Source organism: Coenobita brevimanus, chromosome 104, assembly GCF_032717465.1.
Source record: "Coenobita brevimanus isolate Jiangsu-jjx chromosome 104, ASM3271746v2, whole genome shotgun sequence".
In the NCBI taxonomy this organism is placed as follows: domain Eukaryota; kingdom Metazoa; phylum Arthropoda; class Malacostraca; order Decapoda; family Coenobitidae; genus Coenobita; species Coenobita brevimanus.
In genome coordinates this window covers 19,060,247-19,083,374 of record NC_137057.1, presented here as the reverse complement: position 1 = coordinate 19,083,374, position 23,128 = coordinate 19,060,247, and the positions used below count along the sequence as shown (strand labels likewise).

General features: G+C 47.7%; 1 protein-coding gene across 1 annotated transcript in view; it reads right to left on the bottom strand.

Annotated features, from left to right (window-relative positions):
- Positions 1-1,877: 1,877 nt before the first annotated feature.
- Positions 1,878-23,128, bottom strand: part of LOC145416044 (protein turtle-like) — a 208,945-nt gene continuing 187,694 nt past the window's right edge. The window contains exons 13-15 of the mRNA XM_080285144.1: positions 17,534-17,656; positions 15,768-15,880; positions 1,878-2,084 (exon numbers count right to left, since the gene is read on the bottom strand). Of these exons, the coding sequence (XP_080141270.1) occupies positions 1,878-2,084; positions 15,768-15,880; positions 17,534-17,656 (443 nt within the window). The remainder of the gene's footprint in view (positions 2,085-15,767; positions 15,881-17,533; positions 17,657-23,128) is intronic.

Here is a 23,128-nt window from a genome sequence, read left to right as displayed (position 1 = left end):
ATGAGTAAATGGGGAGTGTGTCGTCCTGTCTCGGCTACCTCCCTTTTCTTGGGGGAAGTAGCCTAGGTATACAGACAGACACAGAGATCGGGAGGAAACTAGAGGTGATAGCGTCGTTATTGCCGAATGGGGAAACAATGCCTGAGGATGGAAGTTACCAAATGGAGAGTGACGTGCCCTGGCTACCCTTCTGTGTCTCCTACCATAGCTATTCGCCACCACTTGAGAGTGTCCCAGACGACCCCCCCGAGCCCGAGGACATTCTCTACACTTTTTGTTGTCTCAAGAGAGTCCTCTGAGGTGTTGGACCCCTGAAGACGAGGGTCATGTGGCCAGTGGTCATGTGAAGCACAAATGCCACATCACGGCACCCAGCTTCTTTCAGGCGCCCACACCTCACCACCGTCTCACCACCACCCATATTGTCCCAGCCTGGTACTTCATGGGGGATTTCACCACAGCATGAGTGCCAGATCAAGGTGAGGTAGAAGGTACTGGTTTGTGGTGACAAGCAAATAGGTTAGTGTAATTTTGGACATAAAAAGAAAAAAATGAAATTGAAAGATAACTAAAATTTTACTGTCAAGAATAAGTGTTATTATCAAAGATGAACTGATATTCATTTAGCGAAGTAAGTGAAATATACATAAGTTATTTAAAGATAAGAACAACTACTCTACTGAAAATCAATATTATGAGCAAAATAATTATATAGAAATGAATGCATTCCTATAATGAAGTAAGAATTTAGAAAAGAAAATGTGCATTACACGTAAGTAGGATGAGCGGGAAAGTATTGCAGGGCACGAGGGAGTGAAAGTGGGGCAAACCTATCCTGTCCGGCCAACCCTGACCACACACAGCTCGCCCTAGCCACGGACTTGCGCGTTCATCAGGATGAAGCCTCGTCATTAATCCAAAAAGTGACCTCTGTTCTTCACCTCCGAGCTCCACAACACATCCAACTAGAGTTTCCAGGACATTTGCAGTGTAGACAAAGGAGCGATGAGTATTTTAGTGTAATATTATTATTTTTTTTTTTTTTTGGGGGGAGTGTGGTTCCTGAGATAAGATGGTTTGAACACAAGTAATTTTTGCAACTCTCCCCGGGTATAGTAAGCGGCTTGCCAGATCTAACGTCGGGCTTTAAGTGTTAAGGAATGTACCTGTATATTATGGTTGGGTTCCATATAATCATAAAATTTATAGAAAACTGTGAAATATGCACAGGAAGAAAGTCATGAAAAACGGGACGACGAGAGTCCATACAAGTTATCATCTCTCTCTCTCTCTCTCTCTCACACACACACACACACACACACACACACACACACACACACACACACACACACACACACACACACACCAAGCGATACAGTGATGAATTGGGTATAATTATAAGCGCGAATTATACCACAAACGGAGTTGAGGAAAATCACAAAGAAGGCCACTGAATATGGCACAGGAACATGTAAATGAGACAGATATGTCATAAACATTTCAACTTGCTAATAATTCTCTCCTCCTGCCCTTGGAAAGTCATAAGTTAAGAGTAACAGCATGTAAAGAAGCAATATAACTTTCTTTTTTGTTTATGACACTGGTTTCCGTATTACTCTATTAGTATACTGTTCTATGACAATCATAGAAACAATTCAATCTCTGTTCGGTTCGTACATTCATTTCTGTCATGTGTAGAAATTGGATAATTCTCCTTCCTGTCCTGTTCTCAACCGTTTTATAAGTCAGGGAAATTCTTGATCCTTTGCTCCTTCTCTCTTTACTGCCATTTACAGGTCCTTCTTTCGTAAGTTATTTACATGTATGGAGATGTCTTGTATTCTTACTTCCTAACATCCAGATATGTAACACTCATCTTAAATCGTGTGAAGGTACTCACTGATCCTGTTCTCGGCCATCTTATATGTGAGAGCCACCAGTTGCGTGGGCTCCGAGCTGCCCAACCTGTTCTTGGCCGAGACCTGGATCACATAGTCCAGCCCGGGGGTCAAGCCCTCAATGCTGAACTTCGGCGTCTCGGAGGTCACGTTCACCTCACTAAGTTTGCTCATTGCCTCATATACCTGTCGAAAGGGGAATGTGGAAGAATCAATTGACTTTAATATTACAGGTCTAAAGGTCTATGGTATTATGGTTTGTATATCTGTAGAAAGCTGAGAATGTATGTAAATAAGGTGTGCAGTTGTTTGTTAAATCAGTGTCAGTTGGCACTCTGTGCAGAGATAGCACCAATACACGCACTGGACTTAATACGTTTACATAGAAAACTGCATAAAACCAACACACAGAGCCTTCCTCTACGTGGCTAACCGATATAGTCAAGCAAAAGTAGCCATTAACTTTGCGTTTTTCTAGACCCAAACCACCCCCAGAGTAGCTAAAGAATTGAAGCTCAAGTCACCACAAAAAAACTGACTCTCTGATTTCCCCGTCATCTATCGTTTTCGTAAAATCGCGTACCTGTAAAATTTCTCAAAAAGAAATAAAAGAAACAAAACTATATCTTATCTGATCTCTGAAGACATAGGGAGGGCATTGGTCTAAAACCACTGGAGCTTGGTGGAGGCAGCATGCAGGCAAGGCAGGGATGGTGCAATGAGCCAGTGTAACCCCATCCCTACATATTCCGTTTATCGTTCTTACTCTAATCAGTGTAATCATGATGTAATATTCAGTTTAGGCATACTAAGCGTAAGTGCATTAAAAGAGAAAAGTGCCATGATTTTGGTTTAACGAATACTGAACCACGTAAATTTCCAGTGGAAAAAAAGGCTATGAAATTTTTAAGTTATATACTTATCGTATCATCCCCGTCTGACCTGCATACTGCCTCCATTTACATCCTTTGTTTTTTTTTTGCATTTTATCATCCGCACATTTTCACACATTTTATGAATGTTTATTTGTATTTTCATATACTGAAGGACAGACTTATATGACAAACTTTGTTGGCACATACAACTGCCGAAATAACACTAGAATCAGAATTAATAAATATTTGGAGGCGACAGAAACATATCTTAGGAAAGGTAACCAATCGTTACAAAACAGTGAAATGGTTGAGTAACAGAGATAATATGTGTTGTCCTTCAAATCTCGTCAAGCACTGAAAAGGAAAATATATATATATATATATATATATATATATATATATATATATATATATATAAAAGACAAAAACTGTTGTCCAAATTATTAGAATACAAGACTTTGTATATCTTAGAGAAGTTAGGACAGAAATGAAAGCTAGCATGAGAATCACATCAAACATATAAGATTCGACAGTGTTCAAATTCAAAGTAGTTTATGTATTGATGGAAAGGGAATTTTGATATGCCTAACTTTAATGTCTGACCATTGAATTGCAAATATTATTGTGCAGTGACGTTGAAGTCTACTTTAGTGCTGGTACTGCCCTAGACTATTGGCAAAAATATACTGTCTGTTGTACGTTCATTGTTTTGTCTATTAATGTAAAAGGTTTGGTGGCACAGGCTGAGACTACTGACATAAAAATAATACTGAACTTCTATTATCTTACCTCTCATATAAATGGATGTGTTTATATCTGAATAAACTTGAACAGGTTTGATATTCAAAATGTAAGTGTTGTACATACAGTCATCATAATATGTTTGGCCTACATCATTCATTGAATTATGTATCTAACTTTGTCAAAATGTTCCTGTTTAACCATTTACTGGCGCTACCTGCACATCTGGAACTTTACGGCACTACAATAGAGAATGAAACCTCTGCGCATCACGTGACAGTTGGTGACCAGCTGACAAAACTGAGGAGTTAATTCGATATTTTGAAAACGAAAATCCAGCTCAAGGTTTTCTGTTTGTCTAGTTTAACATGTTCTGCCTTATCTCGACACCCCGAAAACACGTTCACAAGTGCCTCTTAAATTTATATCGTAGGCCTTTCCAGCCTACAAAGAAAAAAAAAAAAGCTGTTGTACACACACACACACACACACACACACACACACACACACACACAAGGTCAGGGAGATGTATTAATGCTTGTTCCTTATTGTATGAGAGTGCAGTTCCTGTCTTCACTGCCCCAGTGTTACCTGGGAACCGTTGTGCTGGACGGTGTGAGAAGAGACACACGAGTGCAAGAAGCTGGCAGGGAATAAAAGATTACGAAGACAAAAGTCATGTCTTTATTGTGTCTGATTAACTGAAAAATTTTATTTGTGGAAAAACCTCTGTATACCATCACTCACGTACACTTAAGGGTCATCGTTACTAGTTTTAGCGTCCTAAATTAACCTGGCCAAACAGAGTTGGACTGATGCAACTGTTTTTAACTTCAATTATCACGACAAACACTTCCGATAATTGATAAAAAATTAGAAACAGGTTGTGTCTTCGACGGTAATGTAACCCGATCCAAGCCATCTCTCTCTCTCTCTCTCTCTCTCTCTCTCTCTCTCTCTCTCTCTCTCTCTCTCTCTCTCTCTCTCTCACGCATGTACAAGTCAGGATTAGAAGACTGTTTACCTGCTAAGAGAATGCTACAAAATAAAGTACCATATTACTAGTTCTATAATGTGGAATGTAAAACTTTGAATTATTCAGTTGAGAAAAATAAATGAAATTCGCTGCAGAACTCGCTTAACTTTATTGTTCCAACCCAACAGCAGATGCTCACCCTGGCTGTGTTACACAGTGCGACTACCAGATGCTCACTCTGGCTGTTGCACTGTGACACTACCAGATGCCCACCCTGGCTATGCTACACTGTGCTATCACCAGATACCCACCGTGGCTATGTTACACTCTGCCACCACCCGATGCCCATCCTGGCTATATTACACTGTTCCACCACCATATGCCCACACTGGCTATTGTAATGCTGAGTTGAATTAGGCTCGACTTCTCGTACCTATTCAACTCAACGCGGAGCGGGGTCCTCTTTCGAGACCGGAGCTAGTGCAATAAAGAGAGGTAGGACATAAAAACCTTCGGCAACACCATACACGTATATTACTTCAGTCAGACACAGGACACTTCAGCAGACATTACATCACAATATAGAGCAATACAAAAACCTTATCTAAAATATTGTGTATCTCGCAGGATACTAGCTTTCTAGATACTAATGACAATACAACAAATCTTAGTACTAGGAGTGCAGTAAATACAAGTGCGCGCGGAGCGCGTGAGGAGGGAGGGGGTTTGTGATCCACCAGGAGGAGGTAGGGGAGACACGGAGAGTGACTTAAAACGGCGAGGAGACAGTTATGGTAATATTTAAGGATGCCCGATATTAACAAGGGAGTATGGTGTTTTCTGTTGGCGAAGATTCTTTGACAATTAACTCTGATTCTTACTTTGACTTTAAGAGAGGGAGCGAGGGATGGAGAGAGTTTTTAGGAATAGTGTGCGGAGGAGGGGAATATCGTTATTACTCGCCGTCCTTGTTGTTTTGGTGGAAATAGGTTTCTGCAGGCACAACTTATTCATTACACATCTCCTAGATATGTTATGTAGACTCTCGCTTCACAACGCGTAACAAAGTCGGAACACTCGTAAATACTACTCCACCATATTACTCAGAGATTAGCCAATAGCACTCCAATAATATTTTAGTCTTTCTTCGGGCTCTAGAGATATGTCTTTAGAAAGCTTCGGGATGACACTCGCACGTATTTTCACTTGAGGTCTCAACCCACATTCTCGTCCTTCAACTGGGTATTATGCCCTGGTTTGCCCCAATTGAGATTACATAAAGTTACTGTACAATACTTATTCTAAGAGAAAAGGAGTCACACTTAACCTACTTCACGATTGTTACAGGGTCACTCGTATTTCCTCATGGAGAGAAACACGGACACATCATCGGTGATCCGGTCGGACTGAGGGCGTCGTCAGGGCGGGGCGAGCCGAGAGGGCACGGGGCGACTCGCGAGGGCGTCCTCTCGCGTCCGGGGGTTTCCGGACTGGGCTCCGGTGTAAGGCCCTTAGGACTGGGGCCGAAGAGGTCTAGGAACCTCTGGGTCAGGTCCCGGCGTCGCGGGGGCGTGGTGAGGTCTCGCCCGGGTGTCCTAGGGCGGGCCGGAAGAGGCGACAGACTGCGGTCTCCCACGAGCAGGGGCGCCGTCAGGGGAGGACTGCGGCAGCGGCTGTCACGGGGGCCCGACAGGTGGGTCTTCTCAAAGGCCACGCGTAGGGAACAGAGGCCGGGGGAAACAGGGAGGTCTCTCCGAGAATTTCTGGAGCGAGACCCCTGGAGTTCAACCTCCAGTCGTGGAGACGTCTTTCTCCTCACTATACCCTGGGAGCGACCATCGATCGTCTCTACCGGAGTGCTGAGGGAGCGACCGTTGATCGTCTCTACCTGAGCTTTAGGGGAGCGACCATTGATCGTCTCTACCTGATATTTTGAGGAGCGACCATAGATCGTCTCTACCTGGTTTTTAGGGGAGCGACCATTGATCGTCTCTACCGGAGTGCTGAGGGAGCGACCGTTGATCGTCTCTACCTGAGCTTTAGGAGAGCGACCATTGATCGTCTCTACCTGATTTTTAGGGGAGCGACCTTTGATCGTCTCTACCGGAGTGCTGAGGGAGCGACCGTTGATCGTCTCTACCTGAGCTTTAGGGGAGCGACTATTGATCGTCTCTACCTGATTTTTAGGGGAGCGACCATAGATCATCTCTACCTGGGTTTTGGGGGAGCGACCATTGATCGTCTCTACCCGAGTTTTAGGGGAGCGACCATTGATCGTCTCTACCGGGGTTTTATGGGAGCGACCATAGGTCGTCTCTACCGGAGGGCCAAGGGAGCGACTATTGATCGTCTCTACCTGGGTTTTACGGGAGCAACCATTGATCGTCTCTACCGGGGTTTTATGGGAGCGACCATAGATTGTCTCTACCGGGTTTTTATGGGAGTGACCATAGATCGTCTCTACCTTTGCACTATCAGAGCGACCATAGATCGTCTCTACCTGAGGGGCGCTGCCTGGAGTATTGTTTCTGACTCCACCCCTAGCTAACTCGGTGATTCCGCCACACGAAGGTAGTGTCTTTCGCCTACGGTGGCGGCGGCGTGGTGGTTGAGTGTCACAGGGGCGCACGGCCCGGGCTGACATACGCCGTTGTTGCCCGGAGTGGTGGTGGCTGGCGGCGGCTACCCCTTGGGGTCCGAGTGGGGGTGTCGGCATTCTTGAGGGCGAACTCCACTGCTCCTGCCTCACCTCGATGTCGGGGATACTACGGTATTCTCCGGAATATTCCGGAGTATTGTATGTGTATCTGTCAAAGCCACGCATTTCACCACCGTGTTCTTGAAAAAAGTCACGTCCCTGTGGCTGGAGGTGGAACGCTAGAGTGTTGGAGGTGGTGTAAATGGGCTGGAGGTGTCGGAGTGTGTGCTGCCAGGCGGCAGTGTAAGAATTTTCCTCTTGTGCTTGGTCATAGGTGAGGAAGAGGGCGGAGGGGGTGGTGGTGTGCTTGAGGATATTTAACAGGTGGTGGGGCCCGCGGAGCTGGTGGTTCTTGGCAAAGGAAGGGGCCCATACAGCTCGCTTAATCCTCATGTTGCTTGGTGTGGTTGTCGGTGTGGTTGGAGGTGGAATGCCGGACAGAGTGGGCGAAGGCCGGGTTTTGTGCGGTAGTAATGCAGCGTTGAGTCTCTGGGGAGTACAGGTAGGAGGGATTTGGGCCCGATGTAGCTGGACGGTGTGAAGTCGCGGGGAGGTGGGTGGTGTAGGGGTGTGGGAATATCGGGCGGGTGGGCGTGAGAGGCGGCCCGAGCGGGTGGTGGTGGTGGTGAGGGTAGGGGTGGGGGGGAGGGGGGCGTTGGGTGTGGGCGTGTTGTCTTTCGTGCCGCGGGCGTGGTAGAACGTGGTATTGGTGGAGTTGGCGTATGGGTGGTGGGCAGGGGAAGGGGGGGAGAAGGGGGTGGTGGTGAAGGGGTGGTGGTGGTGTGGGTAGGGGTGGGAGGGGAGGGGGCGTTAGGTGTGGGCGTGTTGTCTTTCGTGCCGTGGGCGTGGTAGGACGTGGTATTGGTGAAGTGGGCGTCCGGGTGGTGGGCAGGGGAAGGGGGGTGGAAGAGGGTTGTGGTGAAGGGGTGGTGGTGTGGGCGGAAGGGGTGGTGATGGGCTGGGGGGAGAGGGTGGCGGCAGGGGCCGGAGACGGGGGAGTGAGGACTGAGGGGCAAGCCACGGATGGGTGGGGTGAGGGGAGGGGGGCGGGGGGCAGACGTCAGGTGAGGTGCCTGGGGCAGGAGAGGCGGAGGTGGTAGGGGGGGGAGAGGGGGAAGGGGGGGGAGGAGATGTAGCACTCATATGTGGTTGTAGAGGGTGGAGCGGGAGCCGTGGGGGGTTGGGGGGGTGGGGTCGGGGCGGGGGGAATGGGCGTGCGGAAGGGGCGCACGTGTCGGTTTCGGAGGGTACGGGGAGTGCCGTGGTAGTCCACGACCACCTGGTAAGGGTTGGGGATCTTGGTGATGGTGTGGGGGCCCGTGAAACGGGGGGCAAGTTTGTGGGGAGTGGGGAGTTGGGCGATGACTACGGTGTCACCCTGCTTGTAGGGGTTGGTGGCTGTGTCGGGTTCAAGATCTAAGTTCCGCTGTAGGTGGTATACCCGCCTTTTTAGCAAGTGTAGCGGGTCCGTTGCAGGGGCGGAGGTGGGTGGTTGCAGGTGATGGCGTAAAGGTAGTAGGAGGGGGGTTTCGCCAAAGATCCTTTCGTGGGGGGAAACCCCGTCCTCTCGGGGGCACGAATTCATGCCCCACTGGACGATTTTGACGTGTGCTGGCCAATCGTTGTCTTTTGTAGCCTCGATTCTGGTCCGTAGCTGATTTGCCAAGGTACGATGGCTACGTTCACACACCGCGTTCCCTTGAGGCCAATATGGTGAGGAGTGGGAGATTTCGTATCCAAAAATCCTGGCCAGCTCTTCCCAGACTTTCCCGGAGAATTCGGGGGCATTGTCGGAATGGATGGCCTGGGGAATGCCAAAGTAGGGGAAAACGTGTCGGAGTAAGGCATCGGCGACAGCGACGACGTGATGTTCTTTAGCGGGGCAGGCTATTACGAACTTGGAGTACGTGTCGACAAAAGTGATCAAGTACTTATATCCCGATTTAGGAGGGAGAGGCCCTACCACGTCGACTGCTAGGAGCTGCCAGGGTTTGTGGGCGGTGATATGGCCAGAAGGCCCGGCGGTCCGGGTACTGTCTTTCCCGAGCGCGCAGGCGCGGCAAGTTTGAAAAATTTCCTTGGCGAGGGTGGAGGGGTTCGGGGCCCAGTAGACGTCATTAAACACCTGTAGCAATTTTTTCGTGCCCAAATGGATGCCGTTGTGGGCGTGTAACTGGCGCAGGGTGTCACGTGCCGCATTGGGGGCCAAGAGGATGTGTCCAGACGGGGTTAAAAGGTGGTCGCCCTGTCGGCACAATTTGGGAAACAGGTAGGCTGGAATCCAGGGGGGGCGTTCCTTGTGGTGCCAGAGTTCTAGCAGGTCCCGGTCTGGTTGGATTGCACGGATGGGAAGGCGGGAGAGGGCATCTGCATTGGTGTGGAGCTTCCCGGGTCTGTACGAGATCTCGTATTGGAATTCCTCTAGGGTGTCACGCCATCGGACGGTTTGAGCGTTCTGGGAGTCCGATTGTCGCAGCCACTGGAGTGATTGGTGGTCGGTTATTATAGTGACTTGGGTCCCAGAAAGGTAATCTCTAAAATATTGGAGGGACCAGATTATGCCGAGGCATTCTCGCTTGGTGGCGGCATAATTTTTCTCGGCCAGGTTCAGTGTGCGGCTGGCACAAGCAATAATGTGTTCCCGACCGGCCTGTACCTGGGCTAGAACAGCGCCAATGGCGTCAAGGGAGACGTCCGTGTAGAGGCGAAAAGGGAGGGCATAGTCGGGGAAGGCCACGATGGGGGCCGAGATAAGCTTGTCTTTCAGCTGCTGGAAAGCGGTTTGTCGGTCCTCTGTCCAGAGGAAAGGTTCCCCTTTTCTCGTCAGGTCGTGAAGAGGTTTAGCAATCTGTGCAAACCCCTTCACGAAGCGGCGGTAGTAGGATGCGAGCCCCAAAATGGCATGGATGCCGTGGACATCCTGCGGAGGTGGTATGTCCGCTATGGCACGCAGCTTGTCGGGGTCTGGGGAAATTCCTGCTTGGGAAATGGTATGGCCTAGAAACGCAACGGTTTTTGCGGCCAGGACACATTTGGCTGGATGTAACTTGAGGCCTGCCTGGCGAATTCTGGTGAAAACTCGGCGGAGGTGCTGCAAGTGATCGGCCCAGGTTTGGCTAAAAACAATGACATCATCAAGATAGGCCAAACATATCTCCCAAGTGAGGCCGCTTAAAACAGATTCCATCAGCCTGGAAAACGTGGCAGGGGCATTGCAGAGGCCGAATGGCAGGACATTAAACTCATAATGTCGGCCATTACTGGTAGAGAAGGCCGTCTTGCCTCGATGATCTGGGTGGACTGGGACCTGCCAATATCCAGACTGGAGGTCAAGGGTAGAAAACCAAGACGCCCCGTATAGGGAGTCTAGGGAATCGTCGATGCGGGGAAGGGGAGTAGCATCCTTAATCGTGACGTCGTTCACGCGGCGGTAATCGATGCAAAACCGCATCGTGCCGTCTTTTTTTTTTCACTAGAACGACGGGGGAGGACCACGGGCTGGTGGAGGGGGAAATAACACCCGCCTCTTCCATTTCGCGCACTTGGCGGTCCTCCTCTTCTCTCTGTCGGGGGTTCTTACGTCGGGAAGGCTGTCGTATCGGAGGGCCTGTCATATGGATCTCGTGAGACAGGTACGTAGTGTGTCCTATATCTGTGGGCCCTGCCGCAAACAAATCCTGGAACTCCAGGAGGAGGCGGCGTAAGGCGTCTGACTGTTGGTCGGAGAGATGGTCAGGGATGGGGAGAAGGGGGGCGGGGCGTTGGGGGGGGGACGGGACGCAGGGCTCGGCTTCTTCCATCTCTCCGACGATAAGCCCTTTGGGAAGGGTGAGAGGGGATGGTGCGAGATTGGCGATGCGAATGGCAGCGCGGTGGGGGGGGAGAAAGGTAGGGGAAACGAGGCAGGCGGAAAGGGGTCCGGCAGGGAGGAGGGGGGAGAACAAAACGGATGGGCCCGAGGGCCTGTTCAGTGGCACCCATGCCTCGTGGTGTGAGGGGATGGTAATGGCGGTGGAAATGGTGGCAGGGAAGGAGGGGGCAAGAGTGGGGTGGGGTGGCGCAGGGGAAGGGGGAGGCAAAGAAGGGGAAAAGAAAGAGAAAGAGTGCGGGGGGGGGGTTTGTGTGGGTCCTCCGGCCGGGGCTGCGGCGTGCAGGTACAAACGGCTGGAGCGGAGCGGGGTGGGGGGTGGAACTGGAGTTGTCGGTTGCGACAGTCGATAGTGGCTCTGAGTTTTTGAAGTAGGTCTAGCCCTAAATATCCGTCATAGCTCCGGCAGGAGTAATAAAAAATGATGAAGGGGTGCTGGGCAGATACTGGCTGGTGGGTGTCGACCCGTAGGGCCCGAGTCTCCCCACGGATGGGCAGGGGGCCATCCCCCGCATCTATAAGGTGGGTGGTAGTGGGGCGGAGCGGGCCAAACCGTGATTTGTAGCGGGAGAAATAGTGGCTGTAAAGACAGGATCTGGCTGCTCCCGTATCAACTAGTAGTCTGGCCTTCACGCCGTTGATTTTCATCTTGTGGTATACCGGGGGGCGATACTTAGGGGTGATGGCCCCCGCCACCGTGGGTTGGTGCGGGGGCGGGCCTAAAAATCCAGCTGGCTAGGGCTCTCGTGCTCCTGTTCCTGCTCTAATTCTCCTGGTGAGGGATCGTCCGCTGGCGCCAGCTCGTCCCCTGGGGCTTCGCCTTCTAGGGCGGAGACCTTACGCAAACCCGGGGTTGTGCTTTTGCAGCGAGCAGCTTTCAGCTGGTCCTGTATGTCATGAAGGGGGCAACGGGAGTTGCAGGCTGTGAATTCCCACGGGTTGATCAGAATTAAGTTTGGGTTTTCTCGTGGGGCGGGGCGCCGACGAGAGGGGTGCGCCCTGGGTGGGCTAGGCGTCGGGGTCAGGCTGGTGTGGGGCAGGGGCGGACGTGGTGCGGCTGGGGGAGCCGGGGGCCGGGTGGGGAATTTCTTGACAACATTAATTTGTTGTGGAGGAGGGCAGGCGGTCAGGAGGCACCGTATCAGCTGTATATCCCTATCCATGTCTCCTGTCGGATCGTGGATAGTAAAGTGTTGCTTCACAACACTTGGGAGTACTCGGAGCAGAGTATTGAAGGTGTGCTGATCCCGGGTTTCTTCGTCTGTTTCCGGGTAGGCAGCAGTAATCAGGCTTCTTGCCTGCAACAGGGTATTATCTAAATCCCCGTCATAAGTAAAGCTATCCAATTTGGATAGAGCCACCACTTTCCCTAGTGATGGGGTGATGGCTTGGACTGCGAACTTGGTAAAGTTCTGCCAGGTGAGTTCTGGGACAATTTTTCGCGCAATATTCGCTGCAGCTTTACCCAGTAGTGGTAGTGTGACTGCAATTTTTTGTTGGTCATTATCGAAGCCAATATCTGGTAAGGGTTTAACTATTGCAAGATATGTGTGTATGTCATACTGGTCAGGGTCAAACTTGGGTAACTGAATGTGCGGTTTAGTTGCCATTTTCCCAAATATTTCCTATTTACCTCTCTTCTACGCTCGGATCTAGAACCACCGCTGGCCACCAGTGTAATGCTGAGTTGAATTAGGCTCGACTTCTCGTACCTATTCAACTCAACGCGGAGCGGGGTCCTCTTTCGAGACCGGAGCTAGTGCAATAAAGAGAGGTAGGACATAAAAACCTTCGGCAACACCATACACGTATATTACTTCAGTCAGACACAGGACACTTCAGCAGACATTACATCACAATATAGAGCAATACAAAAACCTTATCTAAAATATTGTGTATCTCGCAGGATACTAGCTTTCTAGATACTAATGACAATACAACAAATCTTAGTACTAGGAGTGCAGTAAATACAGGTGCGCGCGGAGTGCGTGAGGAAGGAGGGGGTTTGTGATCCACCAGGAGGAGGTAGGGGAGACACAGAGAGTGACTTAAAACGGCGAGGAGACAGTTATGGTAATATTTAAGGATGCCCGATATTAACAAGGGAGTTTAGGTGTTTTCTGTTGGCGAAGATTCTTTGACAATTAACTCTGATTCTTACTTTGACTTTAAGAGAGGGAGCGAGGGATGGAGAGAGTTTTTAGGAATAGTGTGCGGAGGAGGGGAATATCGTTATTACTCGCCGTCCTTGTTGTTTTGGTGGAAATAGGTTTCTGCAGGCACAACTTATTCATTACACATCTCCTAGATATGTTATGTAGACTCTCGCTTCACAACGCGTAACAAAGTCGGAACACTCGTAAATACTACTCCACCATATTACTCAGAGATTAGCCAATAGCACTCCAATAATATTTTAGTCTTTCTTCGGGCTCTAGAGATATGTCTTTAGAAAGCTTCGGGATGACACTCGCACGTATTTTCACTTGAGGTCTCAACCCACATTCTCGTCCTTCAACTGGGTATTATGCCCTGGTTTGCCCCAATTGAGATTACATAAAGTTACTGCACAATACTTATTCCAAGAGAAAAGGAGTCACACTTAACCTACTTCACGATTGTTACAGGGTCACTCGTATTTCCTCATGGAGAGAAACACAGACACATCATCGGTGATCCGGTCGGACTGAGGGCGTCGTCAGGGCGGGGCGAGCCGAGAGGGCACGGGGCGACTCGTGAGGGCGTCCTCTCGCGTCCGGGGGTTTCCGGACTGGGCTCTGGTGTAAGGCCCTTAGGACTGGGGCCGAAGAGGTCTAGGAACCTCTGGGTCAGGTCCCGGCGTCGCGGGGGCGTGGTGAGGCCTCGCCCGGGTGTCCTAGGGCGGGCCGGAAGAGGCGACAGACTGCGGTCTCCCACGAGCAGGGGCGCCGTCAGGGGAGGACTGCGGCAGTGGCTGTAACGGGGGCCCGACAGGTGGGTCTTCTCAAAGGCCACGCGTAGGGAACAGAGGCCGGGGGAAACAGGGAGGTCTCTCCGAGAATTTCCGGAGCGAGACCCCTGGAGTTCAACCTCCGGTCGTGGAGACGTCTTTCTCCTCACTATACCCTGGGAGCGACCATCGATCGTCTCTACCGGAGTGCTGAGGGAGCGACCGTTGATCGTCTCTACCTGAGCTTTAGGGGAGCGACCATTGATCGTCTCTACCTGATTTTTAGGGGAGCGATCATAGATCGTCTCTACCTGGTTTTTAGGGGAGCGACCATTGATCGTCTCTACCGGAGTGCTGAGGGAGCGACCGTTGATCGTCTCTACCTGAGCTTTAGGGGAGCGACCATTGATCGTCTCTACCTGATTTTTAGGGGAGCGACCTTTGATCGTCTCTACCGGAGTGCTGAGGGAGCGACCGTTGATCGTCTCTACCTGAGCTTTAGGGGAGCGACCATTGATCGTCTCTACCTGATTTTTAGGGGAGCGACCATAGATCGTCTCTACCTGGGTTTTGGGGGAGCGACCGTTGATTGTCTCTACCCGAGTTTTAGGGGAGCGACCATTGATCGTCTCTACCGGGGTTTTATGGGAGCGACCATAGATCATCTCTACCGGAGGGCCAAGGGAGCGACCATTGATCGTCTCTACCTGGGTGTTACGGGAGCGACCATTTATCGTCTCTACCGGGGTTTTATGGGAGCGACCATAGATCGTCTCTACCGGGTTTTTATGGGAGTGACCATAGATCGTCTCTACCTTTGCACTATCAGAGCGACCATAGATCGTCTCTACCTGAGGGGCGCTGCCTGGAGTATTGTTTCTGACTCCACCCCTAGCTAACTCGGTGATTCCGCCACACGAAGGTAGTGTCTTTCGCCTACGGTGGCGGCGGCGTGGTGGTTGAGTGTCACAGGGGCGCACGGCCCGGGCTGACATACGCCGTTGTTGCCCGGAGTGGTGGTGGCTGGCGGCGGCTACCCCGTGGGGTCCGAGTCGGGGTGTCGGCATTCTTGAGGGCGAACTCCACTGCTCCTGGTTCGCCTCGATGTCGGGGATACTACGGTATTCTCCGGAATATTCCGGAGTATTGTATGTGTATCTGTCAAAGCCACGCATTTCAGCTATGTTACACTGTGCCACAACCAGCTGCTTACTCTAATTATATTATACTGTGCCACCATCAGATGCTCACCCTGGCTATGTTATATTGTATCACCACCAGATGTTCACAGTGGCTATGTTATACTGTGCCACCATCAAATGCTCACGCTGGCTATGCTACACTGTACTATCACCAGATACCCACCCTGGCTATGCTACACTGTGCTATCACCAGATACCCACCCTGGCTATGTTACACTGTGCTATCACCAGATGCCCAACCTGGCTATGTTACACTGTGTTACAACCAGATGCTCACCCTGGCTATGCTACACTCTGCTACCACCAGATGCTCACCCTGGCTATGTTACACTGTGCTACCACCAGATGCTCATGCTGGCTATGTTACACTGTGCTACCATCAGATGCTCACCCTGGTTATGTTACACTGTGCTACCACCAGATGCTCACCCTGGCTATGCTACACTGTGCTACCACCAGATGCTCACCCTGGCTATGTTACACTGTGCTACCACCAGATGCTCACCCTGGCTATGCTACACTGTGCACCATCAGATGCTTACCCTGGCTATGTTACACTGTGCTACCATCAGATGCTCACCCTGGCTATGAAGACTTGCGCCAATCCCCCGCTGAAGCCCGGGGTGCAGTCCACGGTCAGGGAATTGTAAGTCTTGTTCACCACCCGGCAGTCCAAGGGCGGATCAGGACGACCTATTGGGGTGAGGGGGAGGAAGAGATAAAAGCGTTTAGGTTTGTTGATCTGTGAATGCTTTTATTTTTCTTTAAGTGTCAGACACACACACACACACACACACACACACACACACACACACACACTCTGTACCACCTATGCATATTCTTGTCAATACCAGTGTCACTAGAGATGCACTGTGCTATGTGGTATATATGAAAACTGTGAGGGAGGATCTGAGTGTAATATTTATTAAAATCCAGTGAATGGTCAGCGACATGTCAGTGGGATGTACGAGGGAGAATAGGTCTACAGTAGATAAGGACTGAGTTCTTCACGCATTTCTGTTGCGTCCATGGCTGTTCAGTAAATTCATGAATAATGGACCTACAGTGGAAGTATATCATGGAAAGGGTAGCGTGCCAGATTCAGGGAATGTGAGGAATTTGGAGTTTTGAAGATGATAACTACTTTGCCTTGCAGCTCATAGTAAATGTTGCAGAATCACAGAAAATGACAGTGAATGTATGACTATCAGAGCCGAAAAGAGTAAGCAGGATGAGGTATCTCATAGTGAACATGAACACTGTTATGTGCCAAAATGTAACAGGTGTGATGGATAAGACGGAATCGTAGTCCCAAGCACTGGTTATATGAAATAATTAATATATATTCTGTATTTGAAGTACACACTGCAGTAGATGTGACTCAAAGGTCTTACAGGAACCACAATCTCTTGAAGGTTGCGGCATTTGGGAAATGAAGGTGTACTCGTATCTGGAAGGAGAAGAACCTTTTCAGTTTATAAGCAGCTGACATGTGATTCCCTCCGAACTATGAAGATGATAGAGTCTGCAGCCAATATCTAATGATTTGAAAAAAATATGTAAACATCTTCCCTTATTTTTCTGCTTGTACCAGAACTACACATCAAAATAAAAATCACAGACTTATTGATATTTTTCATTTGTATAGTTTTTTCTTTTACCGTTCCATTCTAGCTGTCTGCTTAAGTAACTTCGATGGTTTACGAACCTTTTTACCTCTTCAGACTTTATTGTACACTGTTCTTTCACTACACGTAAGCTCTAATTCTCGTTCATCACCTCCATGGACTTTCTTATTTCTTTTAAATGACCTTTTTCAGATCCCTAATACTATTTACTGTTCTTATATTTTTAGACATGGCTTGGTGTGTGTGTGTGTGTGTGTGTGTGTGTGTGTGTGTGTGTGTGTGTGTGTGTGTGTGTGTGTGTGTGTGTGTGTGTGTGTGTGTGTGTGTGTGTGTGTGTGTGTGTGTGTGTGTGTTCCACTTTTCGTTCCTATCCTGTCTCTCTCCTTATTCCTCAATGTCTGTCGGCCTATCCTACTTGTTAGCCCCACTTTCAAGCCCATCACCATCATTTCTCTCTCTCTCTCTCTCTCTCTCTCATTAAATATATCACTTTTTCTTTCGTTTCATTACTTTTTTTTACTTTCTCCCACAAAACTCATTACTCTTTCCGTTTCTGTTCCAACCCTTTTACATCTCTTGCATTAGCTCCACAACCCCTTCGTTTTGGTTCATACTTCTCTAACCTATTAGTTCCATCAATAACGTCCCTCGCGCAAGATCTCCAACTGTATCTCATCAGTTATTCATGCCATCTCCCCCCTCTTCTCCCCCCTCTCACCTGCAGGCATAACATGGTAGAGACATGGGTGTCGCATCTTGCCAACACTGTTCCTGGCCCAGCACTGCAACGTACCGTACTCCTGGCGAGTCCGCACCACAAACTGTACCTCACTGGCTCCGTCTATGACACAAGAAGTTACATTTTCACAGGGCTGATCTAGATGAAGAGGCAATTGGGAACGCGTAACATTAAAATGGTCAATGAAAAGAATCGGAATGATTACTGAACCAACAACTGCAGTTATGTGTCTCATCACGAAGCTGAAACAATGAAAAGGAAAACCACAGACAAAGAGCAAACGAGAATATATATATATATATATATATATATATATATATATATATATATATATATATATATATATATATATATATTGGGCAATAGCAAAAGTGACCACAGAGCAATTCGCAATCTTGTATTTATCATATCGGTGGTTAAATCGTCATGAAAAAGCCTGCTTGTGAAATGTAAGCTTCATTCGTATACTACCTTCCTCAAAGACCATATGGAGTGCTTTAGACTTGCATACCGTAACGAGGAAAGTTTTATTCATACTCATTTTCTGGAGGAAAAGGTTAACCATCACCCTTTTGCCTTACCATCTATGGTATCCTTAACAAAATTGCCAAAGATCACAATTATGTGATAAATTCATGGCAAAAATATTAAAAAGTTCTCGTATCAAAATCAAATGCTCTTCTCTGTAACCCTAGCAGTGACTCTTAGTCATCTCCGAATACTTGATGCTTAAGAGACGTTTTCCAGTATGCTACAGTTTATGCACTGACTTAGATCATACTAAAAAAATATATCACTGCAGTACTAGGTGACATCAGTTCCCTCTTGTCTGAGGGTTGTTGTCGTTGCTTAACCTCAGTCTGTCTGGCTGAGCAGATTCTTTAACCAAATGTGTAATTACTGCAACTTTGGGTCCGACTTACAGGTAGAATGGAAAACGTACATGTTGTAGGTCAGGGATTCTCAACCTTTTTTCCCCAAAGTACCTCAGGGTTAGCACACCATTGAGCCATACCCCCATCCATATGACACTGAATATAGAATAGTGATATATTACGACTAATTCAGTATACGATAATACAACCCTGGATATTATCAAATGGTTGAATCTGTAATGGTTTTATTAAGTAGTGAAACATTAACATTACAATCAATGTACAGTGATACTACACAGAAGTGAAAATGTCCTACTTTATGAAGAATATAAAAATTAGCTTTATTTCTGATTCGAATGGTACAATACCGGCTATTGTAAGACTATCGAAATTATAATCACTTCATTTGGCAAGTAACCCTTAATACCATGTTTTAAATGAAGTAAACAATTTTCAACTTCAGTGTGAAGGCTGTCACTGTTTTGTGCAAACAAATTTCTCATTTCAAGGAGCAGTATTAGACAGACATGTGCCACAGTTTGACGTCTTTGGTCTTTAGTTATCGTGTTCAAGAAAGGAGAAACCCTTTCTCACTGGATAAGTACTAAGGAACATCAGCAAAGGCCTCATAGCCTCAGAGTCCCCAGTGGGGAGGGGAACATAAATGTCACCACCTTCCGCTCCTCACCCTGTGATGACTCGAGCTGCCTGGAACCACTGTCTGATTCTTTTCTTCTTCATTTCTGCAACATTCGCGGCCTTTCCTCTAACTTTCACTCTGTTGAGCACCGCCTCTCCTTCTCTAAACCTCACCTTCTTTTTCTGACTGAGACTCAGCTGTCTGAGGCAACTGACAGTAGACACTTTTCTGTTTCCTCCTACTTTCTCTATACTCATTTCAAAGCCAAAGTGGCTGTTGTGTATATAAACGCAACGACTTATCTTGCTCTCGTGATTCTTCTGAATTCTCTACGCTCTGGCTTTGACTTTCCTGTCATTCTCTGACTAAATATATCTGTGCTGTTTACTTATCTCCTAATTCTACTGACTATCAAAAATGTTTTGACCATCTTACTTCTAAGATGGAACACATTCTGTCCATTTCTCCTTTCTCTGAAATCTCCATTCAAGGAGATTTCAATGTTCACCACCACCTTTGGGTCTCCTCTCCTTTCACGGATCCACCTGGTGAACAAGCCTACAGCTTTTCTATCCTTAGTGATCTAGAGCAGCTTGTACAGCAGCCTACCCGTATCCCTGACTGCCTTGGAGAGAGCTCCAACATACTTGACCTCTTCCTTACAACTAATCCTTCTGCTCACTGTTAATCTTTTCTTTCCATTGGGCTCCTCCAATCACAACCTTGTCACCTTAACCTGTCCTATCGCTCCAGTACGGCCTGTGGACCCTCCAAAGAAACATCGTCTGTGGCACTTTGGAGCTGCAGACTGGGAGGCCCTCAGGCAGTACTTCTTTGATTTTCCCTGGAATGATTATTGCTTCCATGGCTGGGAGCCATCAGAGTGTGCCTTGCGCATTACGGAGGTTATTCTCTCAGGCATGGAAGCATACATTCCATTCTCATATCCTCTGACTAATGCAAGAAAGCCTTGGTTAAATCACGTTTGTTCTAATGCTGCCCGCAACAAGAAGAGGGCCTATGAAAGGTACCAGAGCCAACCCACCCCTGAATCATATCTTTTGTACGTTTCTGCCCGGAATCGTGCTAAGTCTGTTCTTCGCTCTTCTAAAAATAATTTCATCCATACTAAATGCTCTGAACTCTCCAACTCGTATTCTTCCAGCTCCTTCTGGTACCTTGCCAAAAACCTTTCTAACAACTTTACCTCATCATCTTTCCCTCCTCTTTTCTACTATGATGGCTCTGCAGCTATTTCTTCTACTGATGAAGCAGATCTCTTTCACCTCCAATTCCACCTTAGACGATTCCGGTGCTGTTCCTCCATCACTTCCCCCCTCTGACTTCCTCATGGATGACATTAAAATTTCTTCAGCTGATGTATTTTCTGCCATCACTAGCCTCAATACTAATAAGGCATATGGGCCTGACGGAGTCCCTCCTGTTGTTCTCAAGAACTGTGCTTATGTGCTTACACCCTGCCTAGGCAAAGTCTATCGCATTTGTCTATCAACTTGTACCTTTCCTCCTGGCTGGAAGTTTGCTCTCATTCAGCCAGTCCCAAAGAAGGGTAACCATACCCAACCCTCTAACTATCGTCCAATTGCTTTAACATCCTGTATCTCAAAAGTTTTTGAGTCAATTCTTAATAGAAAAATTTAAAGCATCTTTCCTATCACAACCTTCTTTCTGATCATCAGTATGGGTTCCGTCAGGGATGCTCCACTGGTGATCTTCTCACGTACCTTTCAGACTCCTGGTCATCCTCTTTTCGGGATTTGGCGAAAGCTTTGCCATTGCACTTGACATCTCAAAGGCTGTCGATCGAGTCTGGCATAAACCTTTAATTTTCAAACTGCCCTCTTACGGTTTCTATCCTTCTATCTCTAGCTTCCTTTCTGGTCGTTCTATAGCCGCTGTTGTAGAAGGCCATCGTTCTTTTCCTAGATCTATCATTAGTGGTGTTCCTCAGGGCTCTGTCCTATCACCAACTCTCTTCCTTTTTTTCATCAACGACCTTCTAAGCTGTACATCTAACCCTATCCACTAAGATGCTGATGACTCCACTCTTCACCTTTCCATTCGGTTCCCGCAAAGTCCATCTCAGGAGTTACTTCAATAAATAAGGGATGAGGCTATGGCACACCTAATGTCTTACTTGGCTCGTATCTGTGACTGGGATAAAAATAATCTTGTTGTTTTTAATGCATCAAAGACTCAGTTTTTACACGTATCAACCCGACAAAATCTTCCACAGGTGTACCCACTAATGTTTAATAATATTCAGCTTAATCCTTCATCATCCTTGAACATGCTCAGGGTTTCATTTACACAGGACTTATCTTGGAAAGATCATATTACATCTCTTGTAAAATCTGCTTCTATGAAATCAGGTGTGCTAAGCCGACTCCATTCCTTCTTTACCCCTGCACAATTGTTGACTCTATACAGGGGTTTTATCCATCCCTGTGTGGGTACAACTCTCATGTGTGGAGAGGCTTCCCACATACAGCTCTCCTCAATAGGGTGGAGTCAAAGGCTTTTCGTCTCATTAACTCTCCTCCTCTTACTGACTCCCTTCAACCTCTGTCTCTTCGTCGCACTGTTGCATCTTTATCTGGTTTCTATTGCTACTTTAATGGTCACTCATCCTCTGAACTGTCTGCATGCATTCCTCCATCTCTATGACGGGCGCGTAGCACCCGTCTAGCAGCAAACTCTCATCCCTTTTCTGTTCAACTCTCTAATGCAAGAGTTTACCGTTACTCCCAGTCCTTCATTTATGCAACAGGTCAACTCTGGAACTGTCTCCCTGTCTGTATTTCCTGCTTCCTATGACCTCGAGTATTTCAAACGCAGTGTGTCCAGGCATCTCGAAATGATTGGATCATGAATTTGGCTCTCTCTTGTATTTTGTTCTTCTCTTGGAAGGGCTCGCGGCCTTTGGTTCCTTCTTCCTAGCATAAAAAAAAAAAGCAACATCAGGTACAGCAGGGTAAACCTCGCTCATTTTAGGCCAGACTTGGTCAGACGTGATTCAGATGCATGTTTTGCAAAAGAATCGTTCTCCAGCTCTAGGAATGCTTCGTCCATGTTAACTGGGAGAGTGTGCATAAGAAGAATGAATGAGTCTCTAATCAACTTTGATTCCAACACTTCCAGTCCGGGGAAATAAGACAACAACTCCATCCGCAGCGATGAAAGATGTGTTTGCACAAGGTGCACTAGTTCTAGCTATCCAGTGCCTTTACTTTTATTAAGTGCCTCACTAAGGTGTTCAAACATGCTAAGATTTTCGTCCTTGACCTTCTCTCTGGCTTCACGCTGACTGATCTTAGTTTGTCCATGAAATCAATCACTATGATAAAACGGCCCTGGAGGGATAGATTTAAAAAGTTTAGACATAAAAATTCGTCCTTCAAGTAGGCCAGCTTTTGGAGCCATGGACCTCTGATAGTTTCTTGGCGAACTCAAGAGACTTTGTTTTGGTGTCACGTTTGAAGGATTCGGAAAATTCCACCTTCAGTGACTGCTCTTGATACCACTTTCTGCCGTGACAACCGCCGAACCTCTGTGTGACAGGGTAACATTATATTCTCCTTCTCCAAACTCTTGCCACAGAAAGTGGAAGAGTCGTGTATTTAGGGCACGTGACTTGATAGTATATGCCACGTGCGCATCATCAGGTGTTAATCTTAACTCTGGTGAGAGAGTTTTAGATGACAGAGTATATCTATGATGCAACAGTGAAGATGCCTTGTTTCAGGATTCACTTTAATCACTCTTCCTCGAAACCATGATTGATGGCCGAGCATTGCTTGCGCTTTAAAATTTGTGCACAAACATATTATTCCAAGAAAGGTCTTCAACCTCTAAAAACTGAGACCTCATGAAACATATCTTCACCTCTTGTAGTCGATTCCAAAGCATGGCAGAACATGAAACGCTCCCTGAAACCTCCACCACCGCTGTATCATACAAACACCAGCAGTTTGGCACAAGCAGAAAGTCAGTCGACTCGTCAAGCTGGACTGCAAATCTATCTAAAGATGCCCCCTT